We start from the raw sequence: 21,877 nt of genomic DNA on the forward strand, positions 1-21,877 counted from the left end.
GTGTGTTTTCTGGGACTACCTTGTACCTTGGTTTTATTCAAAGTGACGTAGCAAAGGAAAAAGGGATTCTAGGGAAGGAGGTAGAGGGAAAAACTAAGAGAGGAGGTTTGATGGACAGTTAGGATTCTAATGATAAATAGTTATGTCTCAGACAGTAATGGTTAGCGTGTTTAGCTACCGTCGTCCCGGGTTCGATTATAAATATTTTTAATTTTACACTCTTATATTTATTAAATATTACCCTGGATTGGTTCCTGAACCGCAGGAGTGATCACCTAGCCTGCATGGAAGTAACTATCAAGATAACACTGCGTCATTACGATGCAGTGCCCTATGCATCACTGGGTGCAGACAAGGGTCAGAAAAATAATAGGTTTTTGTTTGTTCGTCTTAAATTGTATTGTACAGTGGTACCTCGACATACGAGTTTAATTCGTTCCGCAACCTTGCTCGTATCTTGAATTACTCATATATCAAAGCAAATTTCCCCATGCAAAACAATTGAACTACCATTAATCCGTTCCAACCTCCAAAATGTCACCCCCAGTTATTTTTGTTACGTGGTTTTGAATAGTAAAAAGGTATTTATAAATATCAAATATTTTTTGCACAAAAACAAAAAAAGAGAATGTAAAGAAATAAATTAGATATCCTCACTGGTCTTTGCCTTTTTCGCTACATTTTTCTCGCTTTCACCTGTAGGCCGTTTAGAAAAAAACATGTCCAAGGAGGTTTGTTTCCTCCTCCCTCTCAGAATGTTCCGGAAATGAGTTAGGCAAGTGTCATTAAAAAGGTCAGATGCACGACCTGTTGCAACTGTTTCTGGGTGTTTTTTTTCTACGAACTGTGAAACTCTCTCCCACATTCCTAAGATCTCCTTTATCTCACTTGTAGAAATAACCTCCTCCTCTGACTCCTCAAAACCAATTTCTTGCATAACCTCAGTATGCTGCTGTGACTGTAACTCTTGTATCTCCTCAGTCGCCAGTTCCTGGGAAGCACGCTGCTAACTGATCGTGATGGCGCGACTGCGTGTTACTACCGAACCGAACTCGTATCTCGAATTTCGCTCGTAACTAAAAGCAAAAAATCACTTGCTCGTCGGCTCGTATCTCGAAAATCTTGTATGTTGGGGCACTCGTATGTCGAGGTACCACTGTATATGTGTTCTATTACAGTGTTCCGCAAACATTTTCTATTCAAGGTACACGTACCAAATTAAGAAATTTCAGAAAAATCATATTATGGTAAAATATTATTTTTAATGCGAAATGTGAGCTTACTTAACTGAGCACAGGCAATCAAAATTTGGAGCAATTGTGTTATTTTCACAAAATTAGACGTTTTTTCCGCGGAACACCAACTAATCACTACGGTACACCAGTGGAAAGCGGCATACACTTTGTGGAACAATGTTCTATTATACTGTATTTGTGTGTTTGTGATTTCGGACATATATTTCAATTTGTGATATCATTTTCAGATAGATACGAGAGGCCCGTGGCCGGGCGTCTGTCAGCGTGGGATGATGAGCAACGTTTGAACGGAAGACTGCACGTGATAAATCTCAACCCCAACAAACGACGGAAGGATTGTGTCGTATGTTCCGACAGAAAAGTGCCAGGAAGGAGAAAGGCGTGTTCTCTCGTCTGCGTCACATGCGACTACCGACCCGCTCTCCACATGGGCGAGTGTTTCGTCAAGTATCACACTTTGAGGATGTTCAGATAAATTTAAAAAAATATGAATCGATTCGACAGTTATTTTGCGGTAATATATTTCCATTTGTAATTCATATTTTTGCCTTTCCCCCATTGGCCATGTTCACACTTTGAGAATTATTAGATAAAGTGTTTCAATTCGTTTTTTAATCAATTGATTCGGCAGTTATTTTGCGGTAATATGTATCCATTTTCAATTTATTTTTTAGCCTCTCCCCTATTCGGCTGTCCAAACTTAAAACACAGTAAGGAACATTTTTTTGTGGTACGTTTTTTTTTGCATTTTTGGACTATGTAGAATCTACTTAGTCCAAAAATGCAAATAAACCGTACAACAACAAAAAAGTCCCTTACTGTGTTTTGAGTTTGGACAGCCGTATTATCCATGTTCACACTAAAACAATGTTCAGATAAAGTGATTCAATTCATTTTTTCATTCATTGATTCGGCAGTCACTTTGTGGTAATATCTATCTTTTTTTTTTTAATTAAAATTTTAACCTCTTCCCTATTTTCCAAGGTTCCATTAATTAAAAAGTAAGAAACAGCTTTTACCCTCTTTTTATCCTTCAAAAACCACAACTCTAAAAATTAGACTAAGCTTCACGTACGGTGTTTGATAAAGATGTAGAATGCATCAAAACACGTATCACAATTTAAGATATGGAAGTATTTAGCACGCAAAATTAAAATTATAGTTGTTGTATTCACAAAAGACTGCACCTAAGGAGCTTCACAACTGAAAGAAGTATAAATATATATTTCTTTTTCCCTTTTTGACTTTTAATTTTAAGTCTACGCACTGTATCAGGCATAATTGGGCAAAATTGAAAAAAATCCTGTATACATTAAAATTGGTCCTACTTTAAAAGATCAAAAGCATTGTAGTTTGATTCTCTTAGTGTTCACTTTTAATAACAATAATTTTTAATAACAGTCGTAACACAATGATCATTTATAAATTTCAATATGTGGACACATACAAATTTAAAACAAAGGTTTAGATCAGGCATGGGCAACCTTTTCTAGGTTTGGGGCCAAGTTATCATTCTATATCCAGATCAAGGGCTGGAGATATATTTATATAATGAACGAAATATTATTTATACAATATATACTGACAACAATAAAAAATATCGCAAAGATTGGCCTTAGATTGGATTAAGAGTCAATATTGGCGTTGGTATTGTTTGAGGAGAATCACATAAAATTTTTTAGATTTTTTCGGTATTCCTCGTTCGAAATTTAAATTTTGTGTATTTCATCCTCGAAAAAGATATCTGCCAAAAAGATAAAAGACGCACTGCATATTTCTATCTTCATTTTTTTCGTCTTGCGTTTTGATACCTACACACATAAACACGAACACCCACACACACGCACACGCGCACACACGCACATATATATGGTGTTCACATTCCAACTTTGCCTACATTGGCAATCATTATGCCAATGTTGAGCAATTTTTAAAAGTAGATTTCGTATTATTTTTTATTCAGGAATCAAACAGGAACTGTTAAGCAAAAGTTAATAAAAATATTTTTTAATATTATGTATTATTTGATATTCAGTTAATAATTTATGTAGAGAATTTTCGTAAAATAGAACCTAAAGGGCGCTTGTACTCTACACGGAATTTTACTATCCGGCAGTCCGGTTTTTTTTAAATAAAAACGACTACGACAGTGTGGCGTGATCGAGTGACCGTGATCGCGCACCGATCGAGTGCAACGATCCAGAGAAAGACGGACAAGTGCACAAGCCAATCATCCGTTTTTTCATCCGAACCGGACGGCCGGACAGTAAAATTCCGTGTAGTGCACAAGCGCCCAAAGGGCGCAAATATTGCAATACATACATACATGAAATGTACATAAATTCTTATAGTATGATTCCTCCTTTAAATGGTTGTTTATTGTATTACATTAAGTGTGTGGAATTATAATTAAGGAGAAGTGTACGAGTAAAAGTTATTTATGATTAAGTTTGTGAAAAATGAAGAAAAAAAACTCACTTATGTATCTTTTTTAAAGCACTTTTTACCTGCTTGTAAGAATAAAGGTGATTGGTATCAAATAAATTATAATAATTCATTTGTTATTATTTATTTACTCTTATTTTATTTGAAAATAATATCTCAAAAAAAAGCTTGACATGACCAGATCAATCAGAACCTAAAATATGGTGGTGTCAAAAGTCTACGTATTTTGATAATATGTATGGAAGTGAAACATGGAGTTGGCAAAAGAAGAATGAAAGTAGACTGAATGCAGTCGAAATGCTTTTTCTCTGACGAATGCGCTGTAAAACGATGTATGATACATATTCAAATGGTGATATAAGGAAAGAATTCAAGGCTGAGATAAGCATTATCGTTAAAATTATGAAAGGTGTGTTCAGATGGTTTGGGCATGCAAATCGAATGTGTGAAAAAAGGATTGTTTAACAAATTTATGAGGCAAATGTTGTTATGAATATTGAAAGTTGTTCCACCACATTTCCAGATCTGATGCAGAAGCATCTAGGTTTCTGACATACCTTCTCTGGAAAAGCATTTTTTTTCTTGTATGAACTAATATGCGAAAGTTATAGAAAATGTAAAACAATTGAAATTCGGTTTTGAAAACAGGTGGAGTGAAGTCCAAAAAAAATTGGCATGATCAAGTTTTTCAAATACAAAAAGTTACAAGGAGTTGGCAAAAGAAGAATGAAAGAAGACTGAATGCAGTCGAAATGCTTTCTCTCATACGAATGTGCGGAAAAACATTGTATTATAGTTTGAATCGTGATATAAGAAAAGATTTCAAGGCTGAGGTCAGTATTATCGATAAAAATGATGAATGGTGTGTTTAGATGGTTTGGGCATGCAAATCGAATGTGTGAAGAAAGGATTGTTTAACAAATTTATGTTTGTTGTGTTGTTGTTGGAAATATTGATAGTTGTCCCACCACATTCCCAGATCTGATACAGGAGCATCTGGGCTTCCTGACATACCTTCTCTGGAAAAGCATTTTTTTGTTTCTTGTATGAACTAAGTTGGGAAATTTATAGAAAATGTGAACCAATTGAAATTTGGTTTTGAAAACAGGTGGAGTGAAGTCCTAAAAAAAATTGGCATGATCAAGTATTTCAAATACTTGAAAGTGGTCAGGTTAGGAGTCGGAGGATATGCATTAATGTGACGTAGTCTTACGACCGTAGTAGGCTGGTTTAAGGATCACCAATTCTACTCATGATTGAGAACCACACTTTTCTAATTCCTGAAAGTTCTATATAAACGATCCAATTTTGAAATATTGTACTTGAATCACTTTGAATTTCACTAGAGACATCTATTGGTGAGATGATGAAGCTTTTTTTATTGAGCAGAAACTCTTTCATTTTTATGTGAGGTCCTAATCCTGGATTATAATCACATACATGAGAAACGCCAGAAAAAATCCTTGTTTTTGACCTGATAACATTTTGAGTTTGTCCAAATACTTGTTTACAAATCTAGATTATATAAAATAACTCCTATAATTGGAGATAATCCAGGTTTGTCAACAAATATTTGGACACACGCAAAATGTTATTTTTATGTTCCGTATATCAAAAACATTGATAACTTTGTGGTCAAAATTTTATTTTTACACAAATCGCTCACTCCTTTCAAGAATGTCATAAATCAAAAATCGTCAATTTTCAGTTGTGCATTTTTTCGGAACGCCCACAAAATATATACTTTATCCCAGCAAAAGAGGCATATTTTTATGATAATATTTACCCGCTACAGGAAGGAAAGAGTTGATTTTGCATTTTGAAGATAAGGTATTGCTTAATTATTTTTTGAAATATACGAAATATTTTTCAAATGGAGAAAAAACCTCCAGGTTTTACTTTAAAAGATCTGTTGCACAGTAAAAAGTTCAAAAAGTGGCTTGACATTTATTTTTAATACATTATATTATATTTTTAAACTTTAAAAACGTTATCCTGAAAAATCAAGTTTTTCGATTTATGACGTTCTTGAAAGGAGTGAGCGAAATGTCAAATCAGAATAATTTTATTTCAATGACCTGACGATGGAATGATTTTCCGAAGCCGGTAGTCACAAGTAATAGTTTATAAAAGTGGTATTACACAATGTAAACAATGGAAGACAAGGAGAGTGTTTTTTTACCATACCCCAAACTTATCATTGCTTTTAATATACCAAATTTTATTGTTTACAATGTTTTTATTTTCATTAACTATTTCAATGATTTTTTTAGTGGATTTCATCCCTTCCAGAAGCGGGAAACAGCTGCTGAAGTACAATGATTATACTTACTACTTACAGCGGTCGACGCAGAGTGGGAAAGAGCGATGGGCTTGTTCCACCCATTTCCACAAAGGGTGCAGAGCTTTCGTTTCTCGAATCGATAAACTTTTCCTCTGCAACGGTTTTCACGAACACGAGCCTAAATCCCAACCCAATTTGTTTATAAAGAATTTGAAATTTTTGTACCCAAAACATATTCCGATTTAGTCAGGTTTTATCGGTTATTCATGCATTATTATTATTATAAATCCAGTCGAAATGCTATCCATCAGAGGAATGTGCAACAGTACAATTTGAATTATAATTTGAAATTTTTGTACTCAGTACATATTCCGATTTAGTCAGGTTTTATCGATTATTCATGCATTATTATTATTATCATAAATGCAGTCGAAATGCTATCCATCAGAGGAATGTGCGACAACACAATTTGAATTATAATTTGAAATTTTTGTACCCAAAACATATTCCGATTTAGTCAGGTTTTATCGATTATTCTTGCATTATTATTATTATAAATACAGTCGAAATGCTATTTATCAGAGGAATGTGTGACAAAACAATTCGAATTATAATTTGAAATTTTTGTACCCAAGACATATTCCGATTTAGTCAGGTTTTATCGATTATTCTTGCATTATTATTATTATAAATACAGTCGAAATGCTATGTATCAGAGGAATGTGCGACAAAACAATTTGAATTATAATTTGAAATTTTTGTCCCCGAAACATATTCCGATTTAGTCAGGTTTTATCGATTATTCATGCATTATTATTATTATCATAAATGCAGTCGAAATGCTATCCATCAGAAGAATGTGTGACAAAACAATTTGAATTATAATTTGAAATTTTTGTACCCAAAACACATTCCGATTTAGTCAGGTTTATCGATTATTCATGCGTTATTTTTTCATAAATGCAGTCGAAATGCTACTCATCAGAGGAATGTGCGGTAAAACAATGTGTAATAGATGTTCGAATGATGAAAGTATCGGGTTGCGGTCCCGTGGTTAGTGTCGCGGACTCTTGAGTCAGAGTTTCTCGGTGCTAACCCAATCACAATTTGATACCTATTTTTAATAAGGAGCTGCCTAGGCTCACAGAAATAGTATGAAATTTAAGTATTTTAGTTTATATTAAAAACACAAATAATTCTCTTAAAAAAAAAATAAGGAAAGAATGCGTGGCTGGGATAAGCATTATCGATGATATTAAGAAAGGTTTGTTGAGATGGTTTGGACATATCGTAGTCGTACAGGAGAAAGTGACTTACTACCATAACGTAAAATGTTCAGGAGGCCCCATTTAAGTCACTTTTGCTTCGCAAGAAAATAAACATCAATGCAGTAGGTCATTTTTAATCAATCAATATATTATACTTTCAAGTTTAAAATCCTTTGGAATTTTTTTCAGGGCAGTATTAAGCTAGTAAGATATCAAATAGTCAATGATCAGGGTTTTGTAAAAAAAATGCACTTGGTCAGTTTCTTCTGTATGACTATGATATGGAACGTATGAGTGAGGAGAGAACGGTAAAACAAATTTATAAAGCGAATGTACTTGGATAAGATCAGAAGAAGACCTGGCATGATCAGGTATTTCAAATACTTGAAAGTGGTCAGGTCAGGAGTCGAAATAATAAGCGGGTATGTATGAGGAGATGCATGAATATGGAAGAAGCGTAGATTGTTTGCAAAGACAGAATAGTGTGGAGTTCTTTTCTCTCTTTTCACTTTTCTCCTTGCACCTGGATGTCCAGTCATAATTATTTTAGGGACGCGAGTGTTCTGCATTCTCTGTACATGTCCAGCCCATCTCTACCCGAGGAGTCTAAATAATGGTGCAATTTATTACATGTTCAGATTTTTCCATTGATTTTAGTTGATTCTTAATAATTATTACATACAAAATAAAAATTCGTTATACCGTTATATGTGTTTTTATTTAATTGATATCTCAGGATAGAAAAAAGAAGGTGGCGCAAAATTAAACACCCTATCGAAAGATGCTATAATTTTTGCAAACGGCGTCGTACACCAATCATATTTGACATTTGTAAACAAGACAGCTACAGTATACAGATTCAGGGTGGTTGAAAATCATGTATCCAATTTTGTTTATCAATAACTTTTTTAGTTAATACAAGAAATAATTTTCAGGGATGTAAATCTTTATTTGAATCTCTACGATTTTAAATAGAAAATATTATATTTGTAAAAAATAATTTAAAAAGTACTAATTATTATTAGTTATTATTCAGACCTGACGATGGATGTTTAGCTTCCGAAACAAGTAGTCTTTAATAAACTTAAGTGGTATAAAAACAAGTGTTTCCTTAATTATTGTAAAAAGTACTAACAACTTTCTCTAAATACATTTTACGTAATCGATTTTTTTCTTACAATACCATTTTTGCATTGAAAAAATAAGTTTTTCTTCGAAATAATTATACGGTCTTGAAAAGAAAAGAGATATTGAATGGTACGGAGTTAAAAAAAATATTAAAATATTAAATATATTTAAAAACCAAAAAACCCAATAAATTATACATTCTTTAAATGTATTATATATTACATTCTTTTAATGATTTACTTATATTTTTTTGTTTGCAGCTGTGTTTATCAAATCACCTAAAGGCAGAAAATGTTTTTTGCTGGTTGGAGGATACACTTACAAGTACCATCTAAGAAAAAATACTTATGAAATGTGGATGTGCACTTATCGCGTTCGTGGAACAACTTGTCAAGCGTTTTGTTATTTGAATGATAACATGATTAGAGCTACGTTTGGAACCCACTGTCACCCGAAGAAGGAGTATCACGTGACTGAAACTGGAGAACATGTTGAAATTTCGTAATGTGTTTTGATCTTCCCCTATATCAGCGGTCGGGGAACTTTTTTTAACCATTACCCCAAAATAATTTTGTGTAAGTCGATATTACCCCCCCCCCTATTTCGAAAAGAAGGCAATTATGTACATTTTAAATAAACATTATTTATTGAAATCATTTACACGTAAAATAAAAATAAAATGACATGAAAATAGTTAGTATGTAATAGACAAACAAACAAACAAAATCTAAATTGGATCAAACTGGTAGATTTTTATGTCTACCAGTTTCAAGACGTACCTACCCGTCTCTTCGCCAGGACAATCACTATCGCAGCATGCAAACAATACTACCCTTCACTACCATAACACGATTTACACACTTAAAACTACACAAAACTACAACACATGCGATTTTTGGTCGACCCGGAGACCAACATGTACGCAAGGTTTCAGCAGAAACATGCGTTACGAGCCGAGGTTAAACATGCACTAGGGTTAAACACATTATTGAACCAGCTTATATACTCGTTTGATGAAAGGAGTGGGCGAGGTTTGTCCTGACGAAGAGACTATGGTAGTGAAAGATAGTATTGCTCGCATGCTGTGGTAGCGATTGTCCTGACGAAGAGACGGGTACGTCTCGAAACCGGTAGACATAAAAATCTCGGTGAGTGGTTGTATACTAATAATATTAACATTTTCGTTTAAAAAAATAAGTAAAAATGACTAACCACAAAGTAAATGCTTTAAATATTAATAATATTAAAATTAAAATTTAGGTTCTCAGGTTTCCTTTTCAGCTTATGGAGAAACGATGTTGCTCTAGTTTGAAACAATTACTTCCAAATTCTGACTTTTCGATATAAGAGCAATTTGAATACAGTCTTCGGCGTTTAATCGATTTCTGTTCATCGTTATGTTCATTAGAGTGGAAAAGCCTTGTTCACAAAGGTAGGTTGTTGCAAATAGCTGCGACATTTTGGCCGCCTCCTCATGTGCAATTTTGAAAGCCTTCGCAGCTTTTGACAACCAAAAAGACGACATATCGCTCACTCCTTTCAAGAACGTCATAAATAAAAAAACTTGATTTTTCAGGAGAACAGTTTAAAGTTTAAAAATATAATACAATCTATTACAAATAAATATCAAGCTATTTATCGAACTTTTTACTGTGCAACAGATCTGTTTGGTAAAACCTGAGGGTTTTTTCTCCATTTGAAAAATATTTAATATATTTTAAAATATAATTGAACAATACCTTTTCTTCAAAATCCAAAAACAGCACTTTCTGCCCTGTAGCGGGTAAATATTATGTTAAAAATATGCAGCTTTTGCTGGGATATACTACATTTTCTGGGCATTTCGAAAATATGCACAACTGAAAATTAACGATTTTTGATTTATGACGTTCTTGAAAGGAGTGAGCGATATTTGCTTTCTAAAAAAGAAAAATTTCCTTACTACCCCAATTTTTTTACCCTATTTGGGGTATTTACCCCGGTTCCCCGACCGCTGCCCTATATGAAATTATTTTTAAAAAATATGTGCATGATCTTTTTATTTTAATAATTTTTTTTATATCTGTACTAACATTTCATATTTTACTATATGTTATATATTGATTCAAATGTAAGTTATCGTTTTATTATAAATCGCATTGACCAAGTACCGATTTTTTTTCTTCCATCAACACTTGTTCACAAATCTGGATTATCTCCAATTATAGAAGTTATTCATCACATTATGCTTCGTCTCACTCTTCGTGATTCTTGTACAATGTTTTACAATTGGATCATATATATAGAACTTCCAAGTATTTGAGTAGTGTGGTTGTCAATCATGGGTAGAATTGGTGATTGTTACACGTATGTAAAGTGATCACTTAAACCAGCTTATGACTAAATGCCCAGACTTCCATATTCTTCTTCATCTACATTGAGATGTAAAAAAAATGTCTTTGATCATTTCTTATTGTGTTTGATCTAAATTGATTTTTTTTAAATTTTCAGCTGTGTTTATTAAATCAATGAAAGATAAGAGGTTGCTGCTCTTCGGAGGATACACGTACGGATTCCATTGCGACATAAAGTCCGGAGAAAGGTGGACGTGTACATACCGGACGCGTAGAGTGCCTTGTCGTGCCTACTGCCATATCAAGGATAACGTCATCCAAGCCATCCACGGGACCCACTGTCATGCGATGAGAAAATATCACGTCACTGGGACCGGGGAATATGTAAAAATTTAGTAATATCTTGTTTTGGTTACACGGCGGTTGTGGATTAGATTACAGATTCATATTGATGTTATTTTATTGAATGTTCATAGTTTACCATAATGCTGCTTTTTTTCTATATACTCATTTATTTATTAAAATATTTCATTTTCTGTTAATGTTTTTTTGTTGTTGTATATACCAGATAACTTTGTTAATTACAACATTTTGAGTGTGTCCAAATAATTGTTCACAAATCTGGATTATCTTTAATTACAGAAGTTATTTTTCATAAGATTTTTTGACATCTCATCAAAGATGAAGAAGAATACGCAAGACTGGGCATTTACGGGGCTGGTCAAATTATAAGCTAGAATAATAAAAATGAAAATGATATATTCTGGCGTTTCTCATGTATGTAATTAAAATACACGATTCGGGCCTCACATACTAATAAAAAAACTTCTTGTCACCAATAGATGTCTCTAGTGAAGTTCTTGTGATTCAAGAACAATGTTTCAAAATTGGTTAATATACATGAAACTACGAAGAATTTGAGTGGTGTGGTTGTCAATAATGGGTAGAATTGGTGAATGTTACACGTGTGTAAAGCGATCACTTAAACCAGCCTATGACAGTCGTCAGCCCCGTAAATGCCCAGACTTCCATATTCTTCTTCATCTTTGATGAGATGTCAAAAAATAAAAAATTTTTAATCCCTAATACTTCTTATTATCACTTTCCCCACCCAATAATCCAACAGATGGCTGCTGTGAACTCATATGTACTATGTCTTGAGATTGATAAATTTATCTAGCAGTTCGAAAAATATGAGTAGTATGGTTGTCACTCATCGGTAGAATACAGAAATTAAAAAAAAAACTAGTTAAAAGGAAATTCTGGAAATGGGACACACACCTAAAATTGGTCACCCCACTTAATAAAGTTAGTTAATTATATTATTATTGTTGCATTCATAACAATTTCTCACTGTGCTAAACTGAACTTAAAAAACTAACTAACCATCACGCCGCTTCCCCGCAGGGGTAGGCAGAGAGAATCGAACGCCACATCACTCTGTCTTTGCAAACATTCTAAACTGAACTTATGTTTTCATTAATTAAATCGGCAGTCTCTTTGTGGTAAAATCTATCCATTTTTAATTTAAGTTTTACTTTGTAAATTCCACTATTTCTTAAATCTATCGTGACACGTTTTTCGATGCATTACAGCATTTATAAATGATGAAACACTCGTCACAATAGATTTTAAGCGGTATGTAAGAAGTAAAACTTAATTTTTAAATGTATTTTTTTATTACAACATTTTGAGTGTGTCCAAATACTTGTTCACAAAATCTGTATTATCTGGATTATTATTCTTTACATCTCACCAATAGATGTCTCTAGTGAAGTTCTAGTGATTCAAGAACAAAGTTTCTAAATTGGTTCAAATATATAGAACTTCCAAGAATTTGAGTGGTGTGGTAGTCAATGATGGGTAGAATTGGTGAATGTTACACGTGTGTAAAGTGATCACTTAAACCAGCCTATGACGGTCGTAAGCCCCGTAAATGCCCAGACTTCCATATTCTTCTTCATCTTTGATGAGATGTCAAAAAATAATATTTTTTTATTACTTTATTTTATATTTTATGTTTTAAAATTTGTAATTTCAGAATAATATTTTTATGATGGAAATAAATGTCTCGTCACGGGTTCTGCCTAGTGAGGCGCTCATCAAAAAATCAAACATACATTGTTAAATGCTATAATAAAAAATAATATAAAATACAAAATAAAAATAAAATTGGTGATTGTTGCACGTGTGTAAAGTGATCTCTTATAATATATCAAATACCCAGACTTTATTCTTCTTCATCCATATTGAGATGTCCAAATGATGATTTTTTTTCACTTGTTCCTATTACTGTTAATTAGTAGGCAAAAAAATAACTTTAATTGTTTTGTGAATTGCTTTTTAGCTGTGATTGTCAAATCAAAGAGAGGTAACAATTTGGTGCTCATGGGAGGTTACACATATGGGTTTCATCGCACGTTGTTAACTGGGGAGAGATGGATATGTACGAAGCCTAGATGTAACGCGTATATTCATATCATTGATCAAACCATTAAAGTCGCACTTGGAATCCACGATCATCCGATGCAGCTTCCGAGCAAGGAAATTTGACGCGAACAACGCCGAGACTGGGAAATACATTAATGTGATTTTTTCTTATATTTTAACCGTCATACTGCGGAGAGTCAATGAATTGACGCCTGTTATACCCGTCAAAACTGCGGAGAGTCAATGAATTGACGCCTGTTATACCCGTCAAAACTGCGGAGAGTCAATGATTTGACGCCTGTTATACCCGTCAAAACTGCGGAGAGTCAATGAATTGACGCCTGTTATACCCGTCAAAACTGCGGAGAGTCAATGAATTGACGCCTGTTATATCCGTCAAAACTGCGGAGAGTCAATGATTTGACGCCTGTTATACCCGTCAAAACTGCGGAGAGTCAATGAATTGACGCCTGTTATACCCGTCAAAACTGCGGAGAGTCAATGAATTGACGCCTGTTATACCCGTCAAAACTGCGGAGAGTCAATGAATTGACGCCTGTTATATCCGTCAAAACTGCGGAGAGTCAATGATTTGACGCCTGTTATACCCGTCAAAACTGCGGAGAGTCAATGAATTGACGCCTGTTATACCCGTCAAAACTGCGGAGAGTCAATGAATTGACGTCTGTTATGCCCATCAAAACTGCGGAGAGTCAATGAATTGACGCCTGTTATGCCCGTCAAAACTGCGGAGAGTCAATGAATTGACGCCTGTTATACCCGTCAAAACTGCGGAGTGTCAATCAATTGACGCGCGTCTTACCGTTCCTGTCCGAAGCTGCCAGAGCGCACCTGACCGTCAACGAAGTCGGTCAAACGGTTACACATAGTCTCTTCTTCGATAAAATTTATATTTAAAAAATCTTATCCAATGATAACACTGATGAAGAATGACATTTCAAGTGACTATATAATTGGCATTGATTCTATTAGTGACTCGAGCAATGTGAGTGTTGAAAACGACAGCGGGAGCGACATTCTTCCTATTCGTAACAGAAGAGTTTTGTAATTTATATCTGAAGCACTAAAATTGTGATTTTTTAATTAAAATGTAACTTTTTTCTCAAATCACTATACATATTTTATTATAACTTAATTTTTATGTCTACCGGTTTCGAAGCTAACCGGTAGACATTATAATTAAGTCATAGTAAAATATTTATGGTGATTTTAAAACAAAGTTACATTTTAATTATAGAAGAGTTTTGAGTTTTTCATCCGATGACAGTTTACTGGTTCTGCCCAATAACGACATTTTTACGGATATTCCTCAAAACAAAAAGTATACGAAAGGAAATAGTTTTGTTTATTGTATTCAATATTCTATATTTATTGTAAATAAAAAATCAAACTTTTATTTCTTTTACTTATTTGAAAATTTTGATCTTTCTCTACAATACAGAAAAAAGACTGAAATCCGAAAATATTTAATAAAGTTATTGTATTTAAGATTTTTTTATATTTTTTTTGTCAACACGTGTAAAGAATGCATCGCAATTTTAACATATTAGATTCACACAATGACCTCAGCAGCGTAACGACTAAATATTGTGAAATACATTATTTTTTGTGTGAATAATGAAGCGGTTATTATTTTAAGCATTCTGAATTTATTGAAATGTAAATATAAATTCTTGAGGAATAAAAAAATAATATTCTTTAGTTTATTTGTATTCTTATAAAATAATTTTTAAAATTTATTAATAAATATCAACTTTAGTGGTTTGTTGTTGTTTTTTCGTAGGTAATAAATAATCATGATCAAATCGCTCACTCCTTTCAAGAACGTCATAAATCAAAAAACTTGATTTTTCAGGAGAACGTTTTTATAGTTTGAAAATATAACACAATGTATTAAAAATAAATATCAAGCCACACATTTAACTTTTTACTATGCAACAGATCTTTTTAAGTAAAACCTGAAGTTTTTTTCTCCATTTGAAAAATATTTAGTTTATTCAAAAAAATAATTAAACAATACCTTTTCTTCAAAATGCAAAAACAACACTTTTTGTCCTGTAGCGGGTAAATATTAAGTTAAAAATATGCCTCTTTTGCTGGAATATAGTATATTTTCTGGGCATTCCGAAAACATGCACAACTGAAAATTGATGATTTTTGATTTATGACGTTCTTGAAAGGAGTGAGCGAAATGAGTTATCGTGTATTATCTAGTCTAATCCTCTGTTCACATTTGAAGCAGCTGGCAGTGTGACTACATTAGGGATTACATTTTCTTTTGTAGTATTTATAAATTTTCAAAAACATAAGTACTCATGAAGATTTTTGTTTTCAGCTAAATACATCAAGTCGAGAAAGGGTGGGAGAATCCTTTTACTGAACCATTACACGTATGGTTTCCATACGAGGACACGCATGGGCTCGGAGAGGTGGCAATGTTCAACAACTAGATCGTGTTTTGCCAGCGTGCGTATCAAGGATGACGTTATACTGGTAGCTAATGAAACGCATACGCATGTTCCTCCTAAACTTCAATTTAATCACTTTCAATAAACGTTTTGACACTCGTTTTGATTTTTTTATTTCTTTTTTGTAATTTTATTTTATTTTTGTACGGTTTTGTGTGTTGTTTGGTCCCATCGAAACTGTGCAAATGACACGAAGGTTAACAAAATATTTATATTTTTTTGGTATCCAAAAATAAACCTATTAAAAACATGTTACATAAATAAAAATTAAGTTAATACTAAAACACTGATTTTTTGAGTCCACAATGTTGTATTTTGTTGTTTAAAAAAAAACATTTTTTTGTGACAATGGTTTATAACTAGGCGAAACAATTGTCACAAAATGTGTTTTTTTTAACAACAAAATATAACTTAGTTGACTCAAACAATCAGAGTTTAATTTAAGGTTTAATATATAAATTAAAATGGGGTTATGAATTAAAACGAATGTTTGAAAATGCCATAACTATGCGAAACAATTGCCACAAATTTAATTTTTTATGTGTTTTTTAACAATGAAATACAACTTAGTACACTAAAAAAACAGGGTTTCATTTAACATTTAACATATATATTGAAATGGAGTTAATAAACTAAAACAATTTTGTTTTAACCAATTTTTATTACTACACTTTATCCAACCGGTTTTGACAAGAACCTTGTCAAAACCGGTTGGATACTAATTAAAGTGGTTAAAACAAAGTTATTTTATTTTATAAAGTTTATAAAATGTGCCACAAAGTATCTGCGAAAAACATTCAAGAAATGAATTTCAGTTCTACAATTTAAACGCCAAATCTATAAACCAAAATAAAAGCCTATGATATTCAAACACTAGTAATGAGCAGTTATGGCGCAAACAATAGTTAAGTATTGAGTAGAAATTGATCATATATACATATATATCCTTATAATATTTTTATAACTATTACTTTAGTTACATACCTGTTTTTTTTCAGCTCGATATATCAAGTCACGAAGGGGAGGGAAAATTCTCTTACTAAACTGTTACACATATGGTTTTCAATCAAGATCTGGGCTGGGCATAGAACGGTGGACGTGTTCGATATCTAGATCATGTTCTGGCAGCGTGCGCATCAAGGACGACGTTATACTGATAGCTAACGAAATGCACTCACACGGCCCTCCTAAACTTTAAACCTGATTTTTTTTTTGTATTTATACCCTTGTTCCATCTAAAATATGAACATGATGTAACCGTGGTTCTTTAAAAATAACTTTAAAAATCCAATTTAACATACAGATCTCGAATAAGTATCCTAATTGGTCGCTATCATGCCAATTTAACATACAGATCTCGAATAAGTGTCCTAATTGGTCTCGAGAATGCCAATTTAACATACAGATCTCGAATAAGCGTCCTAATTGGTCTCGAGAATGCCAATTTTACATACAGATCTCGAATAAGCGTCCTAATTGGTCTCGAGAATGCCAATTTTACATACAGATCTCGAATAAGTCGCTCACTCCTTTCAAGAACGTCATAAATCAAAATACTTGATTTTTCAGGAGAACGTTTTTAAAGTTCAAAAATATAATAGAATTTATTAAAAATAAATATCAAGCCACTTATTGAACTTTTTACTGTGCAACAGTTCTTTTTAGGTAATACCTGAAGGTTTTTTCTCCATTTGAAAAATATTAAGTATATTTAAAAAAATAATTGAACAATACCTTTTCTTCAAAATGTAAAAATAACACTTTCTGTCCTGTAGCGGGTAAATATTAAGTTAAAAATATATCTCTTTTGCTGGGATATAGTACATTTTTTGGGCATTCAGAAAACTTGCTCAACTGAAAATTGTCGATTTTTGATTTATGACGTTCTTGAAAGGAGTGAGCGAAGTGTCCTAAGTGGTCGCGCGAATGCCAATTTAACATACAAATTGTTGAAGTATTTAAGAAAAATTTTATTAGGTCAATTATGTAATCCGCAAGTTATGTTTTGCTTTTAGATGGAACAAGGTATTAAATACTAAATCCAAAGACTAAATATCTGTTATTTTTGTTATATTACACTATTTTGATGACTCAAATACAACAATGATGTTTTATTTTAACGTTGTTTTTATTTTTGCTAATATATTTAAAAGAAAAAATCCCACGAATACTTTTTTTCTAAATAAGTTGACAAGCCAGATACGACAGTTCAAACTCTTTATTAAACCAAGCTATGACACAAAATGCCGAACCTTCTTCTTGAACGGAAGGTCTGTTGATGAAAGTCAACAGTCCGCTTTCTCGCGAAGAGTTTTACGTGGTTTCCTCCCAGCAATGAGCAAATACTGAGATGTTCCTGATTGGTCCCCACTGGATTGTCTATCCTGTTCTCAAAGCAGATTTTATTTTATTTGATTTATTGGTTCATACACCTGTAAGGCCTTTGCATATAGAATAAAAGAAAATCATTATGAACGTATAGCAATATAATGGGACGTAAGTACATGACACAATATAAAATACATAGATAGAAGGGCAGAAATAATAAACATAGCATAACAATATTGATACAAATAAGTGTAGGAAAAAAAAGACACTCGTAGCCATCGCAGGAACTAATTCAGGGACATCAAACACTGTTGTTTGCAATGGGTAAAACCAATACTAAATACATCTATGTGACCCATAGTACCGTTTGCGAGAAAAACAATTCTACGCATGGGTAGATGCAAGGAGTAATTTAAATAAAACATCTTTATTTTGTTACCAGAAATAAAATTAACTGAATGATATATAAACCTTGTACATAATAAGCAAGGTAAATAATAAATGCAATTACCATCTAAAAAACTCTGTTACAATGTTTGAACGGCTGCGCAATAGAATTCTGTGATGTCATAAATATGACTATGCCATGCAGTTTTAAAACATGGTTAAGCATTTATTTTTCATCACCAAGTCAGCGAATAACTTAAGGAGATTTATGATTTTGAATAAACGTTTTTTTTATTGATATGAAAAAATCGTATTGGAAAGATGAAAGTCATACAAAATACAATGGGGTACTTTTTGGACAAATTATGTAAAGAGAATGACAATAGTGTGTTACGAACATTATACTTAAAAATTTATCCATAATTATTATATTATTAACACAATTTAGTAAGATTTTAAAAAGAGTATATAAATACAAAAAAACTAACTTACCGTCATGCTGTTTCACCGCAAAGGTAGGCAGAGAGAATAGAACGCCACAATAATCTTTGCACACAATCTTCGCATCTACCGCATTCATACGTCTTCTCATAAATACAGGAAAATTATACTGATTTTTTTATTTTTTAAATTATGTTTTAGTAATGAGTTTTTATTAATGTGTTTTTTTTCCATACTTTTATATTTAGATCCTTTAAAATGCAAGTACTCTCAAGAGGCTGTAAGTAAGGCTTTGGCAGCAGTGCGTAGCGGAATGAAGGTCTACACCGCAAGCAAACTGTTCAATATCCCGAGAACGACCCTCAACAACAAACTGTCCGGGAGATGTCCCGAACTGAGGAGCATGATCCGCACTGGAAAGCAGAAATTCGTCACAAACGCCGAGGAACAGCAGGTCATCAACTGGATTAACGATTATGTGGAAAAAATGAAGGTCCCGCCCAAAAGTGGGCAGATTATCGAAAGGGTTTCGGCCCTTTTCAACGATCGTGAGAGTCCTTTCAAATACGGGACCCCGGGGCCAAATTGGTATAGACGCTTTTTAAGTAGACATCCTGAAATTAAAGAAAAATTACGTAAGCAAAATTCTTTAGATACATAGCATGGATCGAAAAATAACCATAAGTATATATGTATAGGGTCCGCCATCTAAAGTTTTTTTTTTCAACTAGTGCTTATTTCGTGAATGGTAACACTTAGCTCATGTCTGATTTGACAGATAATTAGTTTTATCCTTCCGCTGAGCGAATATGGTTATGTGTATACGCTTGAACAACGCTGGGAAATATTGCGACATTACTTTGAAAATCATGGTAATGTTGCAGAATGTGTGCGAAAATTGCGTACGGTTTTTGGAAGAAGAGAAGCACCGTCAGCTCCGTATGTTCGTTATCTTGTGAAAAAAGTGAAAGAAACTGGCATCCTCATCGATAAACCAAAGCGTGAAAAGCCAAAAACAGTGCGTACACCCGAGAATATCGATGTTGTGGCAGAAAGTGTGCGTGAAGCGCCATCAACATCAATTCACCGTCGTTCTCAACAATTTGAACGGATTTTTGTTCACAAAAATTGAAGAGGAGGATATTGGCAACATTTGGTTTCAACAGGACGGCGCTACGTGCCACACAGCCGAAGCTACACTCGATGTTTTGCGCCCTTTTTTCAAAAAAAAAAAGTTATTTGGCGGACCCTATATATCGTAGTCATACAGGAGAAAGTAACCAAGTGCATTTTTTACAAAAACGCGATCATTGACTCTATTTGATATCTTACTAGTTTAATATTGCCCTGAAAAAATCCCAAAGGATTTTAAACTTGGAAGTATAACATATTGACTTGTTGAAAATGACTAACTGCATTGATGTTTATTTTCTTGCCAAGCAAAAGTGACTTAAATGGCCCTCCTGAACATTTTACGCTTTGTTAGATTGTTATTTTCTACTGTACGACTACAATATATATATATATATATATATATATATATATATATATATATATATATATATATATATATATATATATATATATATATATATATATATATATATATATATATATATATATATATATATATATATATATATATATATATATATATATATATATATATATATATATATATATATATATATATATATATATATCGTAGTCGTACAGGAGAAAGTGACCAACTATCAAAACATAAAATGTAAAATTAGGTTGTTCAGAATGAAGCGTGGATGCTTGGGTAGAGAGTTGGAATTTGTATTTATTTATTATAGGTCTGTTCTGAATGATTTCATGTTCCTATTTAAGAATACAAAGAATAAAGTTTTCATCATTTTATAAGACGTTTTTTTGTTGTTTTTTTTTTGTATACTTTGTAAAAAATATAAAATCTTAAGTAATAAAAAAACGTATAGTTTTGCTCTTGAGTTTGAGGTTTTTTTCTGTAATTAAATATGTTGTCGTACGTGGACTTGACTTTCTTTTTTTCAGCCAATGCATGCGTTGATTTAGTTAAAATATTCCGATAAAAATAATACTGATTCCATTACACTTTTCAAAAGACATGTGTGTTTTTGAAAAGAAAAAAGTCATTGAATGGTAAGGAGTTAAAAAAAATACATAAATTTTTTCAATGTGTATTCTTAAAAACAAAAACAAAAACAAAATATATTCTAAGGGCGTGACGAGATGTACGGCTTCTAACGCTACCAGACGCTTATTGAATTCTGTGACTGAGAGTAAGGTTTAAGTAAATGTGAGCAGGTATTACTGCGAGTAGTTGTCACGGTAGCTGTCAATGGATGCAGTCGCCGCGTGCGTAGTTTTCAAGGTACATAAATATATAAATAAAACCCTTATACACACCCAATGGTGCATAGGGTACTGCATCATAAAAACGCAGTGTTATCTTGATCGTTTACACATGAAGGAAAGGTGATCAGCCCTCCGCTTCAGGTACCAGTCCAGGGTAATATTGAATAAATATGACAGTGAAAAAATCACTTATATTTATTTTATCCCCCTTGAGAATCGAACCCGGGACCTCCAGAACGGTAGCCGAACGTGCTGACCATTACACTACGGAGGCGGACAAACACAATTTAGTAAGATTTTAAATAGGGTAAATAAATACAAATAACTAACTACTCATTAACCATCACGCCGCTTCACCGCAGGGGTAGGCAGAGAGAATCGAACGCCAAATCACTCTGTCTTTGCAAACATTCTTCGCCTCTTCCACATTCATACATCTCTTCATACACACCCGACGTTTGTTACAACTCCTGACCCGGCCGCTTTCAAGTATTATTGAAATTTATGAGGCGAATGTATTTAAAAAAATAAGCAGAGAAAGACCGAGAAAAACTTGGCACAATCAAGTGCATATGTCAAATACTTTAATAAATACAAAACGAAATTAATTGCTTTTTTGAACACTTTCAGCACTTTTGCCAGGATCTAAGTACTCTCAGGAGGATGTAAGTAAAGCGTTAGCGGCAGTAAGGAACGGGATGAAGGTTCTTACAGCGAGTCGAATGTT

At 33.0% G+C, this 21,877-nt stretch overlaps 1 protein-coding gene across 19 annotated transcripts in view; it reads left to right on the top strand.

Annotated features, from left to right (window-relative positions):
* LOC148308110 (uncharacterized) overlaps nt 1-21,877 on the top strand; it is a 595,155-nt gene that overhangs the window by 453,311 nt on the left and 119,967 nt on the right. The window contains exon 5 of one of the 19 annotated variants that reach the window (XM_088262315.1): nt 15,501-15,733. The exons of 15 other annotated variants lie outside the window; for them this stretch is intronic. In XM_088262315.1, coding sequence (XP_088118441.1) covers nt 15,501-15,718 — 218 coding nt within the window. In that variant the 3' untranslated portion in view covers nt 15,719-15,733. Of the gene's footprint in view, nt 1-1,483; nt 2,850-8,641; nt 9,062-10,871; nt 11,254-15,500; nt 15,734-21,877 lie in introns of those variants that run through there. 3 more of the 19 variants (XM_088262309.1, XM_088262306.1, XM_088262299.1) reach the window with 3 other exon arrangements.

The sequence above is a fragment of the Brachycentrus maculatus genome, unplaced genomic scaffold, assembly GCF_059751285.1.
Source record: "Brachycentrus maculatus isolate JH-2025_06_01 unplaced genomic scaffold, ASM5975128v1 h1tg000176l, whole genome shotgun sequence".
NCBI lineage: Eukaryota > Metazoa > Arthropoda > Insecta > Trichoptera > Brachycentridae > Brachycentrus > Brachycentrus maculatus.